This window comes from Rhinoderma darwinii, chromosome 4 (assembly GCF_050947455.1).
Source record: "Rhinoderma darwinii isolate aRhiDar2 chromosome 4, aRhiDar2.hap1, whole genome shotgun sequence".
Classification (NCBI taxonomy): Eukaryota; Metazoa; Chordata; class Amphibia; order Anura; family Rhinodermatidae; genus Rhinoderma; species Rhinoderma darwinii.
In genome coordinates this window covers 211594802-211613473 of record NC_134690.1, presented here as the reverse complement: position 1 = coordinate 211613473, position 18672 = coordinate 211594802, and the positions used below count along the sequence as shown (strand labels likewise).

Genomic DNA, 18672 nt, shown 5'->3' with positions numbered 1-18672 from the left:
CCCATCCCATACTTCTTGTATATTGCTGCTGATCTACAAGGGAGGGTGGGGGGTGCGATCTACATGAAGGGCTGCGATCTGCAAGGCAGGGTGGGGGTGTGATCTGCAAGGGGGGAGAGGGGTGCGAGCTACATGGGGGCCCTGTGTCACTATGGGGGCCCTGTGTCACTATGGGGGCCCTGTGTCACTATGGGGGCCCTGTGTCACTATGGGGGCCCATTGCGGCACGGTCTGCGGGCCCACTGCGGCACGGTCTGCGGGCCCACTGCGGCACGGTCTGCGGGCCCACTGCGGCACGGTCTGCGGGCCCACTGCGGCACGGTCTGCGGGCCCACTGCGGCACGGTCTGCGGGCCCACTGCGGCACGGTCTGCGGGCCCACTGCGGCACGGTCTGCGGGCCCACTGCGGCACGGTCTGCGGGCCCACTGCGGCACGGTCTGCGGGCCCACTGCGGCACGGTCTGCGGGCCCACTGCGGCACGGTCTGCGGGCCCACTGCGGCACGGTCTGCGGGCCCACTGCGGCACGGTCTGCAGGGGCTTGGGACAAAAAAAAAAACCTGACAACGTAAATCCATTTGGAGACACTGATGCAAAATGGACATGAAAAACTGACAATTGATCAGTTTTTAATGGCCATTTTTTTTCGCAGTTGTGTGAATCGCGCCTTAATGTCATTAATTTAGCCTTCCATCGTGGGGTCGGTACTGCACAGGGTCCTGCTCAGACTACAGACGCCATAGTGTAATCTCGTCCCGGAGTGTCCGCTTGGCGCTATCTGCCTGGTCTTGCTGCAATTTACACTGCTCTCGCCTGCAATGTCGGAGACCGGCTGAGGTGGTGACGGGCTGAGAGGGATGTTGGTGCACGCAGCGCATTATTGATTATAGATTCTGTTAACCTGTTACCTGCCGCGGAACACAGAATTTATAATCCATTAGATAAACATTTTTCCAGTGGTATTTCTGATAAAGTATTTGCAGAGGTTAAAAGTTGTGAAGTTACATGCAATTATTATAGTAATACATATTAAGTTATTTATATAAAGAAAATAATTTATTAAAAAATCTCTTGGTATTTTTTTTTTTTCAGTTTATTTAACAGTAATAAGAAAATAGAGCTGAATATCGCCCATAGAGTATTAAAAAAAAAACGAGATTTTATTTTTGGGCAAAATCGCTCAGCCCTGAACTGTATTTTTGTGATAGTGTGTGATTTGCTGCATAGGTGTTAATTGCGAAGGGTGGATTTTTTGCGCTTTGGCACAGCTTTTTTTTCTGTGATTGACTGGAGAAATGCATTTTGACCAACTTGTGAACACAGCCTTTATTCTGAAGCTATGCTGCTCTCTCCATTAGTCCATGGGAGTTGCGGAAAGAGCTAAGAGCTGCTGATAGCCACTTTGAAATGTAAAACGGGAGGTCGCGAGACCCCTATTCAACGAAGAGGTACTTATCTGGACGCTCACCTATGAGCCTCTGACCCTCACCTATAGGTTACAAATCATTATATAAAAATTATTTTTACATATGTATTTACATTAATTATAATTTATTTACAGTATTGCTAAGAAGCACTTATTGTTGAAGTTGTGCCCCTTCTAAGCACGATTGCCCTCACAGTGCTTATGGTTTTTTAATCCTTTCTGGCTTGGTTATAGACCAGTGATCAACAACAGCTCTATGATATGGATTTACCTGCAATTGTACGCTGTCAAAGGATGTGAATTTCGTATAATTTATTATGGACAAACAATTACTGTTGATACTGTTAATGTGGTTTATATATGATTAATATAGCAGTAGCCTACAGAGAAATCTGGACTCTAAAAGCTTATGTATGCACTTTGTTGAGTTTGGTGGAGTGGGGTTTTTCTTTTCTTTTGTAAAATCTGAAATTTTCAATAAAAACTTAAAAAAAAAATATATATACTCATTGATAGAAAGAAAGCAATCAGGGGCGTGGCCTAGCAGCAGATGTAAGAGGACGTGTGGCTGGAGCTCCTGCTGTATCCATCCTGAAAGTACTGATTATCCCTGAATTACCCGGTAATATTCACCGATTGGGAGGCTGGAGGAGTCGGTACCGCTTAATAACGCTGCAATGACCCGTTCTAAGAAACAAAAAACGCCGCCGGCGAGTCCAGGGCCGAGAAGACAAGATGGCGCCGAGGAGACTGAATGCAGGAGCAGGCACATGCGGTCTGAAGCAGCAGACAGGCTGGAGAGATTTGCAAGAACCCCTCGTGTTAGCGGATCTGCAGCAGGCAAGACGCCGGTGGCTGGCAGTGGGAAGGCAGACAGCATGGCCTCAGGCTCCAGATACTCAGTGCTGGGAGAGGACACGCTGAGTGAGGAGGAGGAAGAGCTGGGGAGTCGGCGGCGGGACAGGCGTGTTGAGGAAGATGGAGGCAGAACGCATAGCAGGAGAGACCAGGTGAAGGAGCCTTCCCTCACAGATATATTCGCTGCAGTGAAGCAGAACTCCTCAATTTTATCTATGCTGACCCGGGCAGGTGGGAAGCCTGAAGGAAGATATTCTGCTGTTACGTAATGATCTACAGAAAGTGGCAGAAAGAACCACAGTTATTGAGGGGAGAGTGTCTGAAGTGGAAGATGTTCTGCCGGAGCTCAGGTGGGATGTGCAGTCTCAGTCCTTGGCGGTGGTGGCCCTGCATGCTAAGGCGGATGATTTAGAAAATCTGCTACGCAGAAACAACGTGCGTTTGGTCGGAATGCCGGAAAAAACGGAGGGCAATAACTCGGATGAGTTTTTTGAAAAATGGCTGCTGGAGCAGTTTGGCCGGGAAGAGTTGTCTCCTTTATATGCTGTTGAAAGAGCGCACAGACTACCTACCAGACCGGGACCACCGGGGAGGCCCCCGAGACCGGTCTTAGTGAAGCTGTTGCACTACAAGGACAGAGATAAGATACTGAGGAAGGCAAGGGAACGGCAGGATATCTCCATCAATGGCGCCAAAATATCCTTTATCCGGATTTCTCCGCGGATGTACATTAGAAGCGGCTGCAATATTGGAATGTTAAGAAACGTCTGAGGAACTTGTCCATACCGTACTCCATGATGTATCCGGCTAAATTGCGGGTGGTTGCTTTTGGGACTGCTTTATTCTTTAAGAACCCCAGAGAGGCTGCAAGATGGCTGGATAGCAATGAGGCACGGCTGCGGAGACTGGTTGGAGAAGAAGATGCGTGAAAGCCCGCCTGGGCGGTGAAGTCTGGAGCCATGTTGGCGTTTGCGGGACGGTAGCATATTATATGTTCTTATGCAGTTCTCCGAAGTGTGTGAACACCCTTGTCTGAAACACAGCAGGGTGGTATCCTTTTAACAAGAATGGCCGCACCTGACGGCAATGTTATTGTGGGATTGTTACTGGGTACCTAATGTATCTGTAATTCTGCTGATTGTGTGGGATTGTTTAATACATGCGAATAGCAGTGGGAGCCAGCGCTCACTGGAAGTGGTGAGAAAGTTAAATGGTTCAAAGAGAGATGCCAATAGGGCATGTCCACGGTGAGTTTCTGCTGGATAGGAGAGACAGTACATGTCGCTCTGACCCTTTTCGGAGGGGAGGTTTTGTTGGGGGAGGGGAGGAGGGAGGGAACGCACGGCCTAATATCTTGACTGGAGCAGGCTGGAGTGGTAACAGATTTCTTAAAGATATGGCGCCTGATGGGATCGGTTAAATGTCTATCCTGGAATGTCCGGGGAATACGGGAAGCTAGGAAACGACAGGCAATATTTGACTGGGTTAAACAGAAAAATGCACTGATGGTGGGGCTGCAAGAAACGCATCTGACTAGAGAATCTGTGTCCTTACTGCAGAGAGTGGATCGCACATGGGTTTCATTCCTTTCATACGACTTATTCTAGGGGGGGGGGTGAGTTTGCTGATACACAGGAGTCTTCCCTTTGTCTGTCACTCGACTTTCTCTGATGAGGTGGGGAGATATGTGGGAGTGCACTGTACTATATATCACTGGTGTGTATTCTAGTAGTGCTGTATATCCCTCCGCCTTATTCTAGCACTGTACTTAAACGAGTTACGGAGAAACTCTCCAGGTGGCCTGAGGTACCGCTAATCGTGATGGGGGATTTTAATGCAGTGATGTCTGAAGGGTTGGATAGGTTTCATAGGGGAGGGGGAGGGCAAAGGGGAGACCTGACTGCCTTTGGAAGATTAATGGAGGAATTGGGTCTGTGGGATATTTGGAGAGATAAACATCCAGGGGTGAGGCAGTACTCGTGTGCATCATCCACATTTCAGTCACTTTTGCAAATAGATTTGGTAGCATGCTCAGCTAGAGCAGTGCCGTACATAGCGCAAATTGAATACCTACGGAGGTCGTTGTCAGACCACTCTTCGATGGCGGTGACGCTGGAAGTGGGTGTAAGGCCTACCAGGAACCCCCGGGAATTGGAAACTGAATGCGTTTTGGCTAAGATTGATGGATGGCGGGGAAATACGGGACTTGATAAAAGAATATTTCAATTTTAATACTGAGTCAGTGCCGTGAGGGGTGTTATGGGACGCCATGAAAGCCTGGTTGAGGGGAGTATTCATTCAACATATTAAACGAATTAAAACTAAATCTAGGCAATTGGGAGAAAGTTTAGAGGATCGGGTGACAGAAACAGAGGGGAGACATGTAGAAGAGGGCTCCGAGGAGACACTTAGACATTGGGTGGAGGCACAGACGTTGTTAAAAAATCACCAACGAACAATGGCGGATAATAAACGATTATTCCTTAAACAGAAATATTATGAAGGGGAAACGGCGGGGAGACTACTCGCTAGGATGGCAAAGCCGCATGGGAGTAATAATTTCATTCATGGCCTTAGGGGGAGGGGGGAGGGTGGAGACAGACACGGGGCAAATCTTGCAAATATTTCAGCGGTTTTATACTGACCTATATACATCCAAAGTGCATTACGACACACAGCAATTGGACGAGTACTTGGGAAACCTTAATTTGCCTACCTTGGGCCGGGAGGACTGTGAAAGCTTGGAGGCACCTATTTCACTGGAGGAGTTGGAACAGGCGATAAGGGATATGGCAACTGAGAAAGCCCCGGGTCCAGATGGGTTACCGGGGGAAATCTATAAGGAATATGGGACGGAACTAGCGCCAGAATACTTGAGTACTTTGCAGGATAGCTTTGACAGAGGTAAACTACCAGACTCCCTATATGAGGCTACGATAGTGGTTCTCCCAAAAGAGGGGAAAGACAGTCAATTACCGGAGTCCTACAGACCAATATCCTTGTTGACATCGGATGTCAAGATTTTGGCAAAGATATTGGCGCTGCGGCTGAACAGGGTGGTACAGCATGTTGTGCATGAAGACCAATTGGGGTTCATGTCCTCCAAATCGACGGCTGTCAACCTCAGGCGGTTGTTTTTAAAACTTCAGGCGACACCGGATGATCAAGGAGGAAGGGCGGTGCTAACGTTAGACGCCGCAAAAGCGTTCGACTGCGTAGAATGGGGGTACCTATGGCGGGTAATAGAATAGATTGGATTCGGCCCTAACTTCGTGAAGTGGGTACAGTTGTTGTATGTGGCCCCCACAGCCCGCATACGGGTGAATGGTGCAATGTCCGAGAGATTTTCACTGGCCCGGGGTACGCGCCAGGGGTGCCCACTGTCACCATTGCTATTCGCCTTGGCGGTAGAGCCACTGGCGTGCCTCATAAGACAGGAGGAGCGTATAAGAGGCTTGCAATATGGGGAAATGGAGGAAAAAATTTCACTATATGCAGATGATATTTTAATATATATGACGGACACTGAGAATACTCTGAAGGTAGTAATGGATACGATCACAAGGTTTGGGGAATTCTCGGGATTAAATATTAACTGGACCAAGTCTGCTCTGATGCCACTTGACACGGTGAATATTGTAGATACTGGAGTGGGACCCCGGATTCCGATAGTCTCTGAATTTACGTACCTAGGGGTTAAGGTGACGGCTAGGGTCCAAGACTATATGTCTTTGAATATTTTACCACTGCTGCTCAAGGTGAAACATAAGGTGGATGCCTGGAACAGGCTCCCGCTCTCTGCTCTGGGGAGGACTAATCTAATCAAGATGATCCTTATGCCTCAAGTTTTATGTATTCTTCATAACTCCCCAGTATGGATACCTAAACACTGGTTCAGACGATTGCACAATCTCTTTCGGGATCTGGTCTGGAAAAAAGGGGTTCCGAGGATTAAATTGGAGAAATTGTAATTGCCTAAAGACGAAGGGGGGGTCGCGCTGCCAAATGCCTGGATATATTACCTGGCTGCCCAGAGCCAACAGTTTAAGGGGTGGGAGGACACAGAGACCTGGGGCTCCAGTGCACGTTTATTGTCATATTTGGGGGGAGGACTCAACCCACTAGAGGGTCTGGAAGCGCATACCTTTAAGAGATTGGCGAGTGCTAAACCAACGTTACTCCTGATACATAAAGTATGGTGGCAATGCAAACAGATCCTGGGAGTGGGAATGTGCACCAAATATACTCCCCTATGGCATAATCCGGTCCTGTGGGAATTATACCAATTAGAGGGCATGCAAAAATGGGAGTTGGCAGGGGTTAGACGAATACAACACTTATATGATGTTAACGGGCTGAGATCATTTCAGCAGTTGAAGGACCTATTTCCACTAGAGCACAATATGTTTTATCAATATTTGCAGATCCGTCATGCCCTACAGGCGCAGGCGCAGGTAGTGGACCTAACGGTTTGTGCTCTTGGGGTCCTGGAGTATGTGGGAAGGGCTGACACGACCAAAGGCCTGATCTCAATGGCGTACAGGAGCTTGCTGTCCAAACACCTGGGAAACCCAATGATGCTGGTAAAAGCGAAATGGGAACGGGATGTTGGTCCATTGACTGAGGAGGAGTGGGAGGAGATATTAGCATCCACATGTCACTTATCGCTCAGTCTGGCGCAGAGGAGATCACAACTCTTCCTGATACATAGAGTGTACCGCACCCCGTGGGTATTAAAACAGATGGGTATTAGAGCGGATGCTAAATGTCCTAGGTGCACGGAGGAGAAGGCGGATATAGTGCATATGTTTTGGTCATGTGAGGCCCTGAGGACCCTATGGGGGGGGAAATATTGGACCTGATAAAGCAGGTGTATGGTCGGGAATTGGCGGCAGACCCTAAAGTTATGTTGTTGGGAGAATTGGAGAGTGACAGAATGGCAAGCCTGGCAATTGCCAAGATATTATATCAAACGAGGAAATGCATTGCTAAACACTGGCTGGACGCGGAGCCACCGGGGATGAGGGAAATTGTAGGAATGTTGAATTATAATATCCTGATGGAGCATAAGATATTTTCTAAAAGGGGCACGGAATTTTTTTTTGAGAAACAATGGAGCAGATGGTTGGCCTGTCCTGAGGTGCTGTCACCTAAACTGAGCAGACTAAGGGCGAGAGTCGTCTGAGGAACTGGAGGTGATAGTCTGGAGCAAAGAAGGGGTGGTGGGGAACCTTGATAAGAGAAATGTGCTCTGACCAGGAATGGTACTAGAAACAAAGGGCAGAGATATAGTGGGGGGCTGTGCGGGGAGGGGGGAAAGGGGGGGGGAAGTTGGGGATTTCCTGATATGCTGTAACTATTGTATACGATGTTGGAAAATTGTAATGTGAATTTTTATTATGTTATTTCATTTCTGTGTTCGTATCAATAAAATTGGATTGATTTAAAAAAGAAAGAAAGCGATCACAACTCTTGAATACTATAGGAAATTCACCTCCGTAATACCTAAAATTGTTTAGGTAGTTGTATAACAATTCCATAAAAAAATGTTTTTCAAATGTCTGCACTTATAGCCTAGTGCTGTGGTAATGTCATATTCCCAGTGCTTGCCATTCACACAAGTCGGAAAACATTTGCTTAAGATGACCTAATAAACCAATAACGTATATATACTTTTCTCTAAATATTTTTTCCCCCTCCTTTTTAGATGTTGCTTGGGATGTATCGCTGTACCGATATACCAGGAGAGTTTGTGTGGCAGCCAGGAACTTTAACACAAGCTGTTGCCAATGGCCACTGGATTTTACTAGAGGATATTGATTACGCACCACTTGATGTGGTAAGGAAATGTTTACGTTTTCACAACCTAGTAATTGTAATGGCTATCAATTTTCGCTGGTCTGCAGCAATATTTCTTGTCTTGAACTTGCTTTGCAATATATTAAAGAAATCTAGAGGTTTTTACCCAAAATACTTTATAGTGCAGTGAGCAAATTTTATGCATTCTTGAAACCAATGATTCTTTATCATAGCTCTAATAGACTGGCACCTGCACTTATTTTTTTTATTTATTCAATTTGTTTTTTACAGATATCGGTGTTAATCTCGGTTTTGGAAAATGGTGAACTGCTTATTCCTGGAAGAGGTGACTGCATCAAAGTGGCCCCAGGTTTTCAGCTATTTGCTACTAGAAGGTTAGGAATTGATGTTTCCTTTTTCTTGCCACATTTTTCATCTGTGTTAGGCTCTTTTCACATTGGACCATATTTATACTGCAAAAAAAATAAGTATTCCCGGATCTATGCAATATGTTTGGTATAAAAAAATAACTCAAAAGCTCTTAACTATTGAGATGCCAAAGGAGCTACCACCAGAAGGTAATAATTTTATTTTGTTTCAGGTTACTAACTTCCAGTGCTGGTTCTTGGTACCGACCACAGAATAGCCATGCTTCATTGCTTGACAAATATTGGACAAAAATACATCTTGACAACATGAACCGCAGTGAGCTGAAAGAGGTACAGTAGAAATGAGTTAAGGTGAAGATATCAAAAAGCTACCGACCAGATGTGACTCTTAACCCCTTGACGCACCAGTAGCGATAAGTGATTGCCACATCTAGGTGGTTAGATCACACCCGCGGGGTTGCTAATGGTTGCTATGGCAACTGGAGGCCTAACAGTGGCCGCTTAGTACCGAAGCCTATTCGGCCCCGGCGGGAGGCAAAGCCTAATAGGCTTGCTGTCAGTGAATAGCTGACAGCTCTAATACACTGCATTATATAAGTTGTGCAGTGCATTCTAATAGTGGGACAAAAAAAAAGTAAATAAAAATATACAAAAGTTAAAAACAAAACCCCAATAACCGCCTTTTTTTCCCATAAGTCTTTTATTATAGGAAAAATTGGAACTATAAAAATATCATGCTGCTTTACCTGCTGGGTGAACACCGTAAAAAAACAATTCCAGAATCGCTGTTTTTTGGTCACTACCCCTCCCGCAAAAAACAATCTCCCACAGTTTTTGTTTTTTTTTGACGGAAAAATAAAAATGGTATGGCATAAAAATAACTATATACATATGGTATCGTAATCGTATCGACCCGCAGAATAAAGTAAAATTGGCATTTTATAGCGCACTGTGAACGCCGTAAAAAAAAAAGAATAAAAAAATGAAATAAAAAGTGATCAAAAAATCGCATGTACCCTGAAATGGTACCAATGCAAACTACAGACTGTCCCGCAACAAATAAGCCCTCACACAGCTCCGGTGGAGAAAAATTAAGTTCAGGCTCTCAGAATATGGCTTTAAACCAATATGAAGGACGAACACAAACACCCTCTTGGTCATAATCTAATAAATGTCATGTATCAAATATGGGGAAGAGCATATGAAAGCCCGATACTAAATAACCATTGAAGACTCATTCAAATGATAATAATGACCTACAAAAAGTCAATACCACACCATTACTATAAAACATATACATTTTATTGTTAACAAAAATACATGGAAACAATATCAAAGATTGCCACAGTGTGTTAAGTGGAGGTCAGACAGCACTAATCTTGAATAGATAAGAACATATGCAAAATGCATGTACGTATAATGTAAAGAGAAGGGGTAAAGACTCCATAATCAAAAAGACCAATTATTAGTCCTATAAAGGGAATGTGTCGACCATTTTTTTTTAGTTAAACAATTAGTATATAAATGATTACACATTGTTCTAATTTTTTAATTTTTTCACAAGTCAGGAAATGTAAATTAGATTCTAATTTATAACCTTTCCATGTGCTGGTCACTAGAGGGAGCAATTCCCAAAATTGCAGCATTGGCATGTGGTAAAGCAACCTCATTGCTTTATTCTGCAAAATTGGAGAAGACGCACTCGCTCTAGTGCCCCCAAACAATCTCCCCTCCTTTATCCTAGTTAGTACCAGGAGAAAGGAGGGAGTTGAATGTTCAAACCACCTACACTGTTTGCCGCCATTTTTTGAGCGAATGCACAGTGTAGAAGTATTAGATACAGTGGTAATCACAGTATAACACGAACATACACACACACCACATACACAAACATAACTTACCTGCTCCTGCTGTCGCCGCTGCCTCCGCTCCTAGTCCTTGCGTCTGAACATATGGCCGGAAGCCGCGACCGGAAGTAGTCGTCTTACGGTCCGGCCGCGGCTTCCGGTCCTCATGAAAATGACGACGAATGTCTCTCTGCTGAAGACCTTCCTTTTGGTCTGTGTGGGAGCGGCGCATGCGCCGTTCCACACAGACGCTTACGCTATAGTGAATGGAACAGCTCCCGTTCGCATTTTCTATGGGGATGTATGTGCCGTATTCCATCTCTGTATGTGTCGTTAATCGACAGATGAAAAAAAAAATGGCAGCCCCCATAGTGAAGTAAAAGAGAGAAAGAAAGAGAAAAAAGTACAACACAAAAACACAAATAAAATTTATTTTAATGACATACTAAAAGCAATAACATAAAAAAAATATTTTCCGTGACACCTTCCCTTTTAAGATCTGCAGGACTATAAGGTCAAGCGGTAGTATAGACATGTAAACATTCATAATTGTTAAGTGATAGCAACTGCACACTCACAAAAGAATGTGTGTGTGAGTAATGTACGCACAAAGTCCTAACTACCTAACATTAAGATACATATGTATAGGTCATACATGCATAATAGCAACTTGACTGAGAGACCAAATACAAATGTAATACATAATTATAATTGATGGAAGCTTACCCATAGGAAAAAAGATTGGCTGTCTGGCGTCACACCCCCATGACCCCCACCCCTCTCTGTACATTTTGTCGCCATATTCTAAATGTTCTAAAAGCGAATAAGACACTGGCCACACATCTGCAGATTATTTACTGCGTCGTTATACCCGATTATTATACCCTGATGTACTCCGCACAGTTAACATATGCCGCCACATTATAAACTGAAATACCAGTAAAACACCAACTATAACTACTACCAAGCTAAATCTGCGCTCCAAAAGCCAAATGGCGCTCCCTTCCTTCTGAGCCCTACAGCATGCCTGAACAGCAGTTTACATCCACGTATATGACATCGCCATACCCGGGAGAACCCGCTTAACAGTGTGAGGTATTTGTCTTCAGTGGTACAAACTGGACACAATATATTGTGCGCTAAAATGGCATACATGTGGAAAATAGCAATTTTTACTTTGCACCATCCACTGAGCGTTCTTTTCTCATAAAAATAAAAACGTGGGGTCCAAATGTTAACTACACCCCTTGAAAATGCCTTGAGGGGGTGCAGTTTCCAAAATGGGGGTCACTACTTGGGGGTTTGTTTTACTATTTGACCCCAGAGCCCTGCCATTGTGTGCCAATGCTAAGAAAATCACCAAAATAGGACTCAAATGCGCATTTGCTGTTTCACTCCTAAGCCATGTCGTATGTCCAGGCAAATGATAAATGCCTTGAGGGGTCTAGTTTACAAAATGGGGTCACTTCTCAGCGGTTTCCACTCTACTATGGTAGCTAAGGGAGTTCTGCAAATGCGACATGGTGCCCGTACACCAGTCCAGCAAAATCTGTGCGCTAAAAGCCAAATGGAGCTCCTTCCATTTTGAACTCTGCCATGTGCCCAAACAGCAGTTTATGGCCACACATGGGGTATTACCGTACTCGGGAGAAATTGGTTGACAAATTGTGTGGTGTGTTTTCTCCTTTTCCCCTTGTGAAAATAAAAAATTAAGAGCAAAAATTATTTTTAGTTTTCGCTGCCTAATTCTAATAAAATCTATGAAACGCCTGTGGGATCAAAATGCTCACTACACCCCTAGTGCTCTGAGGTGTATAGTTTTCAAATTGGAGTCACTTTTCAGGGGTCTCTGCTGTACTGGTACCTCAGGGGCTCTGCAAATGGGACATGGCGCCCAAAAAATAATCAAGTAAAATCTGCATGCCAAGTAGTGCTGCTGCCATTCTGAGCCCTGCGGTGTGTCCAAACGGCAGTTTATGACCACATAATGGGGTATTGCGGTACTTGTGAAAATGAAAAAAATGTAACATTTTAGTGGAAAAATTTTTAGATTTTTCACTGCCTTATTCCAATAAATTCAGCAAAAAAAAACCAGTGGGGTCAAAATGTACTTTTGGAGTGTTTGCACATTTTTGGTCTCTCCAGGGCGTTGCAAACATGACATGGCACCGAAAACCATTCCAGCAAAATCTGCTCCCAAAAATCCAAATGGCGCTCCTTCCCTTCTGAGCCGTGCCGTGGGTCCATATAGTAGTTTATTACCACATATGGTGTATTGCCGTAATCGGGAGAAATTGCCTTACAAATGTTGGGGTGCTTTTTCTCTTTTATTCTTTGTAAAAATTAGAAAATTCTATGTTTATTCAGAAAAAAAAGTAGATTTTAATGTTTACAGACCAATTCCAATAAGTTTAGCAAAACACCTGTGGTGTCAAAATGCTCACTATACCCCTAGATACGTTTCTTGAGGGGTATAGTTTTCAAAATGGGGTCACTTTTGGGGTGTTTCCACTGTTTTGGCACCACAAGACCTCTTCGAACCTGACATGGTGCCTAAAATATTTTTTAAAAAAGAGGCCCCAAAATCAACTAGATGCGCCTTTGTTTCTGAGGCCAGTGTTTAAGTCCATTAGGACACTGGGACCACATGTGTGACATTTCTAAAAACTGCAGAATCTGGGCAATAAATAATAAGTTGTTTCTCTGGTAAAACCTCTGTTATGGTATGTTCATACGCTAAAGTAAAAACGACTGTAAAATAAGGAGCTATTTTCAAGGGAAAACAGCCTCTGATTTTCAGCCGTTTTTAAAGCGTGAAACTTTTTTTTGATGCGTTTTTGCGGCCGTTTTTGGCACTTTTCTGGAAAAACATCTCAAGAAGTGACATGCACTACTTTTTATGGGGCATTTTTCCGTGCCATTTTTCCAAAGGGCCGTGTAAAAAAAAACCCCCGATGGAACGAAATGACGTTTTTCCCATTGAAATCGATGGGCAGATGTTTGGAGGTGTTCAGCTTCTGTTTTTTTAAGCCGTATTTCGGTGTGTTTACTGCCCGGAAAAACGGCTGAAAATAAGCCATGTGAACGTACCCAGAGAAAAAATTTATTACAAATGAATTGTGGCAGAAAAAAAATAATTTTATATTTCACCTCCTACTTTGCTTTAATTCCTGTGAAACACCTAAGGGGTTAGGAAACTTTCTGAATGCTGTTTTGAATACTTTGAGGGGTGCAGTTTTTAAACTGGGGTGATTTATATAGAAGGCCCTCAAAGCCACTTCAGAATTGAACTGGTCCCTGAAAAATAGCCTTTTGAAATCTTCTTGAAAATGTGAGAAATTGCTGCTAAAGTTCTAACCCTTGTAACGTCCTAGAAAAATAAAAACACCTTTAAATAAACTATGCCAACATAAAGTAGACATATGGGAAATGTAAACTAGTAACTATTTTGTGTGGTATTACTAGCCGTCTTAGAAGCAAATACATTTCAATTTGAAAAAATTGAATTTTTCCAAATTTTCTCTGAATGTTAGTGTTTTACACGAACACGGAGTATATCGACCAAATTTTACAACTAACATAAAGTACAATGTGTCATGAGAAAACGTCTCAGAATCACTTGGATACATAAAAGCAATCCAAAGTTGTTGTTGTTATACATAAAGTGACACATGTCCGATTTGAAAAAATTGTCTGTGTCCTTAAGGCCAAAACATGCTGTGTCCTCAAGGGGTTAAAAAGAACCTTTCACCTGTTCATACACGTGCAGTTGAGTGCAGAATGTAATGGGCAGGGCGTCACAAACCCGGTCTCAGTTGAAATAATTTTTCTAACTTCCTCCGTTAATTACATATCGGTGCCGTTATATTTGGCGCTCAATATGTAAATAATCCCTTGAACTTTCAATGGTGCGTTTTTATCTAACTAAATGGCAAAGGGGCGTGATGCCTTCTCTCAGACACTGTCCAATCCGCTACGGACAGTGTCAGGGCGGCTTGGGCTGTGTTCCCTCTCGTGAGAACACACACAGACTGAGAGAGCACTCTCTGCAGTACCGCCAGTCTGTGTGTGTTCTCGTGCGAGGGAACGCAGAGCAAGCCGCCCTGACACTGTCCATAGCTGATTGGACAGTGTCAGAGCGAAGACCTCACGCCCCCTTGCCATTTAGTTAGATAGAAACGCCCCATTGACAGTACAGGGGCTTATTTACATATTGGGCGCCAACTAGAACGGCATATACTGATATGTAAATAACGGAGGAATATAGGAAAAAAATTTCACGTGAGACAGTGTTTGTGATGCCCTGCCTATTACATGCTGCACTCAGCTGCAGGTGAAAGGTTCTCTTTAAGCAACGTTCTATGTACATATGCATGTTTATTCGCTGGCATGATCTTGGTTCATTAATGCCCATTTATTGTGCTGGTAGGAAGGGGTTTCCAGGGGTCGGACCCCACCAATGGGGTGGCATATTCTAAAGATAGGTAACCAATGTTTGTCCCGTAGAACCCGCTTTGTTTTATGCCTACCAGAATGGAGACGGAAGAATTTTAATAGTCCTTACGGCCAAGGATGTAATATACACCCAAGGCACCCAAATCATGGACCAATGAAAGCTACTATATAAAGTCTAGTTCAGTATAAAAAAAAGTGTTCTTTTTATGTCCGCTTTTCCAAACTTCTTGTGATTGTGGAGCGTTAGGCCTCATGCACACGACCGTAGCCATGTGCACGGCTGTGATTTTCGGGTCGGCCGGCCACGGAGTGACATCCGCGAACCGCCCGCAAATCGTTGGCCGTGCACATGGCCGCGTACATCATTTCCTATGAGCCTGGACCGCAGAACACAGCCGTAATAAGGCTTGCCCGGTCTTTCTGTGGTCCAGGCTCCTAGGCCACGCACGGACCGTGGAAACCACGGTTGTGTGCATGGTGCCTTAAGAATGAATGGGGCAGCAATTCTCTCGTGTATTTTCGGGGGAATTGCGGCCGCAAAAGCACGTTCGTGTGCATGGGGCTTTAATATATAGTTATTGTAGCATTCCTTTAAAAATATAAGCAATCCTTTAATAAAGAAGAGCATCAGAGGTAATTCAATCAGAATTTGAGAGTGGTGGTACTGAAAGCTGATCAGTGGTACTGAAACAATTATTGTGGTTAGAAGTCTGTTGGTTAACTAGTTGATCCATTTGCTTAGCTACCATAGTCGCAGGGCATGTCTTGTAAGGGGATACATACATACATGCATGCATTTTTAACCTTAGACCATGTGCAAATCATTGTTTTGTCTTATGTTTAGCGAGTATGTCAGGAAAGCTCCAGTCTTGCACGCTAAATGCGTCCACAGAGCTCCATTAGCCCAACGGAGACCGAAGGAATGGCCTCTGTTCGTGAGGTATACATTGGTATACTTTTTTTTTTTTTCCTTAGGATTGAATAGTGTAGTAAACTGTATACTTTTTATTTTTTAACATGGGAGCCAACGGGTAACTTATGCCACTGCGTGGCATGCATCACAGGTATACGTTTAACATATGTGTCGTGGACTTTTCAATAGTCTTTCATGACGTATATATTTTTAGCGGAAACCATTAAATTCTATGGTGACGGATGCCCCTGTTAATCCATCCGTCAGTCTACAATTAATGTATGCCGGGAGCTATTTCCGGCATATACGTTAAACGTAGGCCGAAAACACGATGTGTACAGACCTTTAAAAGGAAGTGGTGGACATTAAAAGGGTATTCTGGTTTGAGCAATTTTTGTTATAATATTTTTTTATTTTTTTTTATAATAAAGTTACAAAATTTTCCCAATATACTTTTATTTGTATCAACTCCTCGCGGTTTACAATATCTCTTCTTTCAGTAATTTAATTGAAACTTTTGATTACTCCAAGTGAATAAAAATGTCAAGTGATCACAGGTGCATGGCTCATTAGAAGACAGGGCTCTAACTATACTGTAACGAGCTGTGCACCTGTGTCTGCACACCCTGCTGTAAGGAGGAGCATGAATGAATCGGTGGTCGAGTATGCGCCCACTTCTCCATTCGATGTCTGAGAATGACGGAAACAGCCGAGCACTGCAATTGGCTGTTTCTGTCATTCCCAAAAACTTTGAATATAGCAGCATGAATAATGCTCGACCACCACTTCATTCAATGTCCTCACTGTGGTCTGGCAGTGAGAAAGATCTGGGGTTCAGGACCCCCGTCCTCACTGTCGGTGGGGCCCCCAGTGATCCGAAAATGATCACCCATCCTGTGGAAAGGCGATAATTTATGACTTTGGAAAAACCCCTTTAAGCATGACTAACTTTTTAGTTTTAAGTTTTAGTTAACAATGAAATACACTGCTTTACATTTATTTACACGGGTTTTCTCCAAATTTATATGGCTTTTATGGTACTGTATTTCTTATAGCTTTGAATATCATCTGTTACAATTATATTTTTATGTTCTTATAGCTTTGAATATCTTTCTTTATAGGTTCTTCAAAAGCTGTATCCCAATCTGAACCTTGCAATAGACCGATTACTTGACATTTATGTCCAGCTTACAGGAGATAAGCACCGTTCTATGCCCTCTGACAGCACTGATACACCGCTGCCTGGCACGGACGACCTGAAAATATTAGACAAAAGACACAGTCTTGAGGGCAGAGGCTTATCATTACGGTAGGTAATTTATTTTATTTATACACAGACTTCTTGCTTCAATGCAATACTTTTATTTGCATACACCCTCTGTGTGTTTTAGAGTACGTGTCACAAAAATGTGACACTTTATTAAAGCACCATATAATAAATACGCTCTGCGCTATGTGAGATTTTTCTTCCCGATGTTTCATCAGGGTGAAGTCTTTCCCTGCATAGTGGTGCTCCTGGCCATCTGCTGTGCAGGGGGAACTGCAGCTGAGCCCTGTTCAATTGAACCCAACCACAAATCCTCTATTCATATTAATATAATTTACAATTTTTTTACTCAGAGATAGGTGGATAGTAATCTTTATTCCCCTTTTGCAGCTTCTTTATTTTAAAGCAGGGAGGGCTTTGTGTGGCGAGTTATAAACTCAGTTGATGAAACGTAATTTTTTTTATGATGTATTCACAAAAATTCCCGTTCTAAATATAGTCCTGATTACTAAAGGTGTCTTCACATTCTTCGATAATGCGTACAATTCTAATTTTGATTGTCGCTTATGATTGTCTCAACGTGTCAACGCTTGTAGGTGACTACACTGCGTAGTTGAAATATGCTGAAAATTTATATCATAACATCTCCAAATCACTGTGTGCAAATATAATTGTTAGATGGTCTAACCGTTAAAAGGGTTGTCCAGTTTGGGGGTTGTTTTTAAAACTGATGATCTATCCACAGGATAGGTCATCAGCCTATGTTCGGGGGTGGCGCACCGATCAGCTTTTCTGGCTGCCTCCGGGTGCCAGAAGCAGATGGCTCAGACCATTGTATAGCGGCTGTGCTAAGTTACTGCAGCAGTGCTCCTGTTTGCTTGAATAGCCGCAGAGCTGCAGCACGGCCGCTATACAGTGGTCGGAGCCATCTGCTTCTGGCACCCGGAACAGCTGATTGGTACGGTATCAGGGTGTCGGACCCCCACCAATCCTTTACTGATGACCTATCCTGTGGGTCACAGTATAAAAAAAAGAAAAAAACCCCAGCCTGGACAATCCCTTTAAACTACCAACCTAGACTTTGGTGGCCCTGCCTCTGTAGCATGTAATTAAAATTTAATAGCAATATCGAGGAATTGTCATACGAGAGAGATCTTGCCGTATATAAAGCATTATTATAAGATATAAAGGCACCATAACATTCTTGAGCCTCTAGAGATTTGTGTGTTAAAACGGAAACAACATTGATCGCTAGAACTAAACTATAATATATATATATATATATATATATATATATATAATCTGTGTGTATACAGTAAAATATATTTAACTGTTGCATCTACATTTTATATCATTGTGTATATCTTTCTTACAAAATATAACAAACAGGGATCATAATTTACCCTTTAGACTTCAGAGGGAAAGCCTCCTTTAAATCTTCTAAAGTGGCTCAAAAACATGGGAAGATGCCATTGGTGGGAGCCAATGGACAACAAACGGATGGGGATTTAACATTGTGGTGTTTCTTAATCCCCTTCAGTCCTAATGAATGTTTTCCAACACTTTAAAGGCTATCTACAGTGCATTTGGAAAGTCTTCAGACCCTTTCACTTTTCTTCCGTTTTTATTATGTTGAGGCTTTGTGCTAGCATTTTCCCCATCATTCTGCACTCAATACCCCATAATGACCAAGTGACATTTTTGCATATTTATTAAAAA

At 43.3% G+C, this 18672-nt stretch overlaps 1 protein-coding gene across 8 annotated transcripts in view; it reads left to right on the top strand.

Annotated features, from left to right (window-relative positions):
• The window catches only part of MDN1 (midasin AAA ATPase 1), a 314285-nt gene that overhangs the window by 22752 nt on the left and 272861 nt on the right, over positions 1 to 18672 (top strand). For all 8 annotated transcript variants that reach the window (XM_075862158.1, XM_075862156.1, XM_075862153.1 and 5 more), the window contains exons 7-10: positions 7991 to 8122; positions 8374 to 8477; positions 8684 to 8801; positions 16808 to 16995. In XM_075862158.1, the coding sequence (XP_075718273.1) occupies positions 7991 to 8122; positions 8374 to 8477; positions 8684 to 8801; positions 16808 to 16995 (542 nt within the window). The remainder of the gene's footprint in view (positions 1 to 7990; positions 8123 to 8373; positions 8478 to 8683; positions 8802 to 16807; positions 16996 to 18672) is intronic.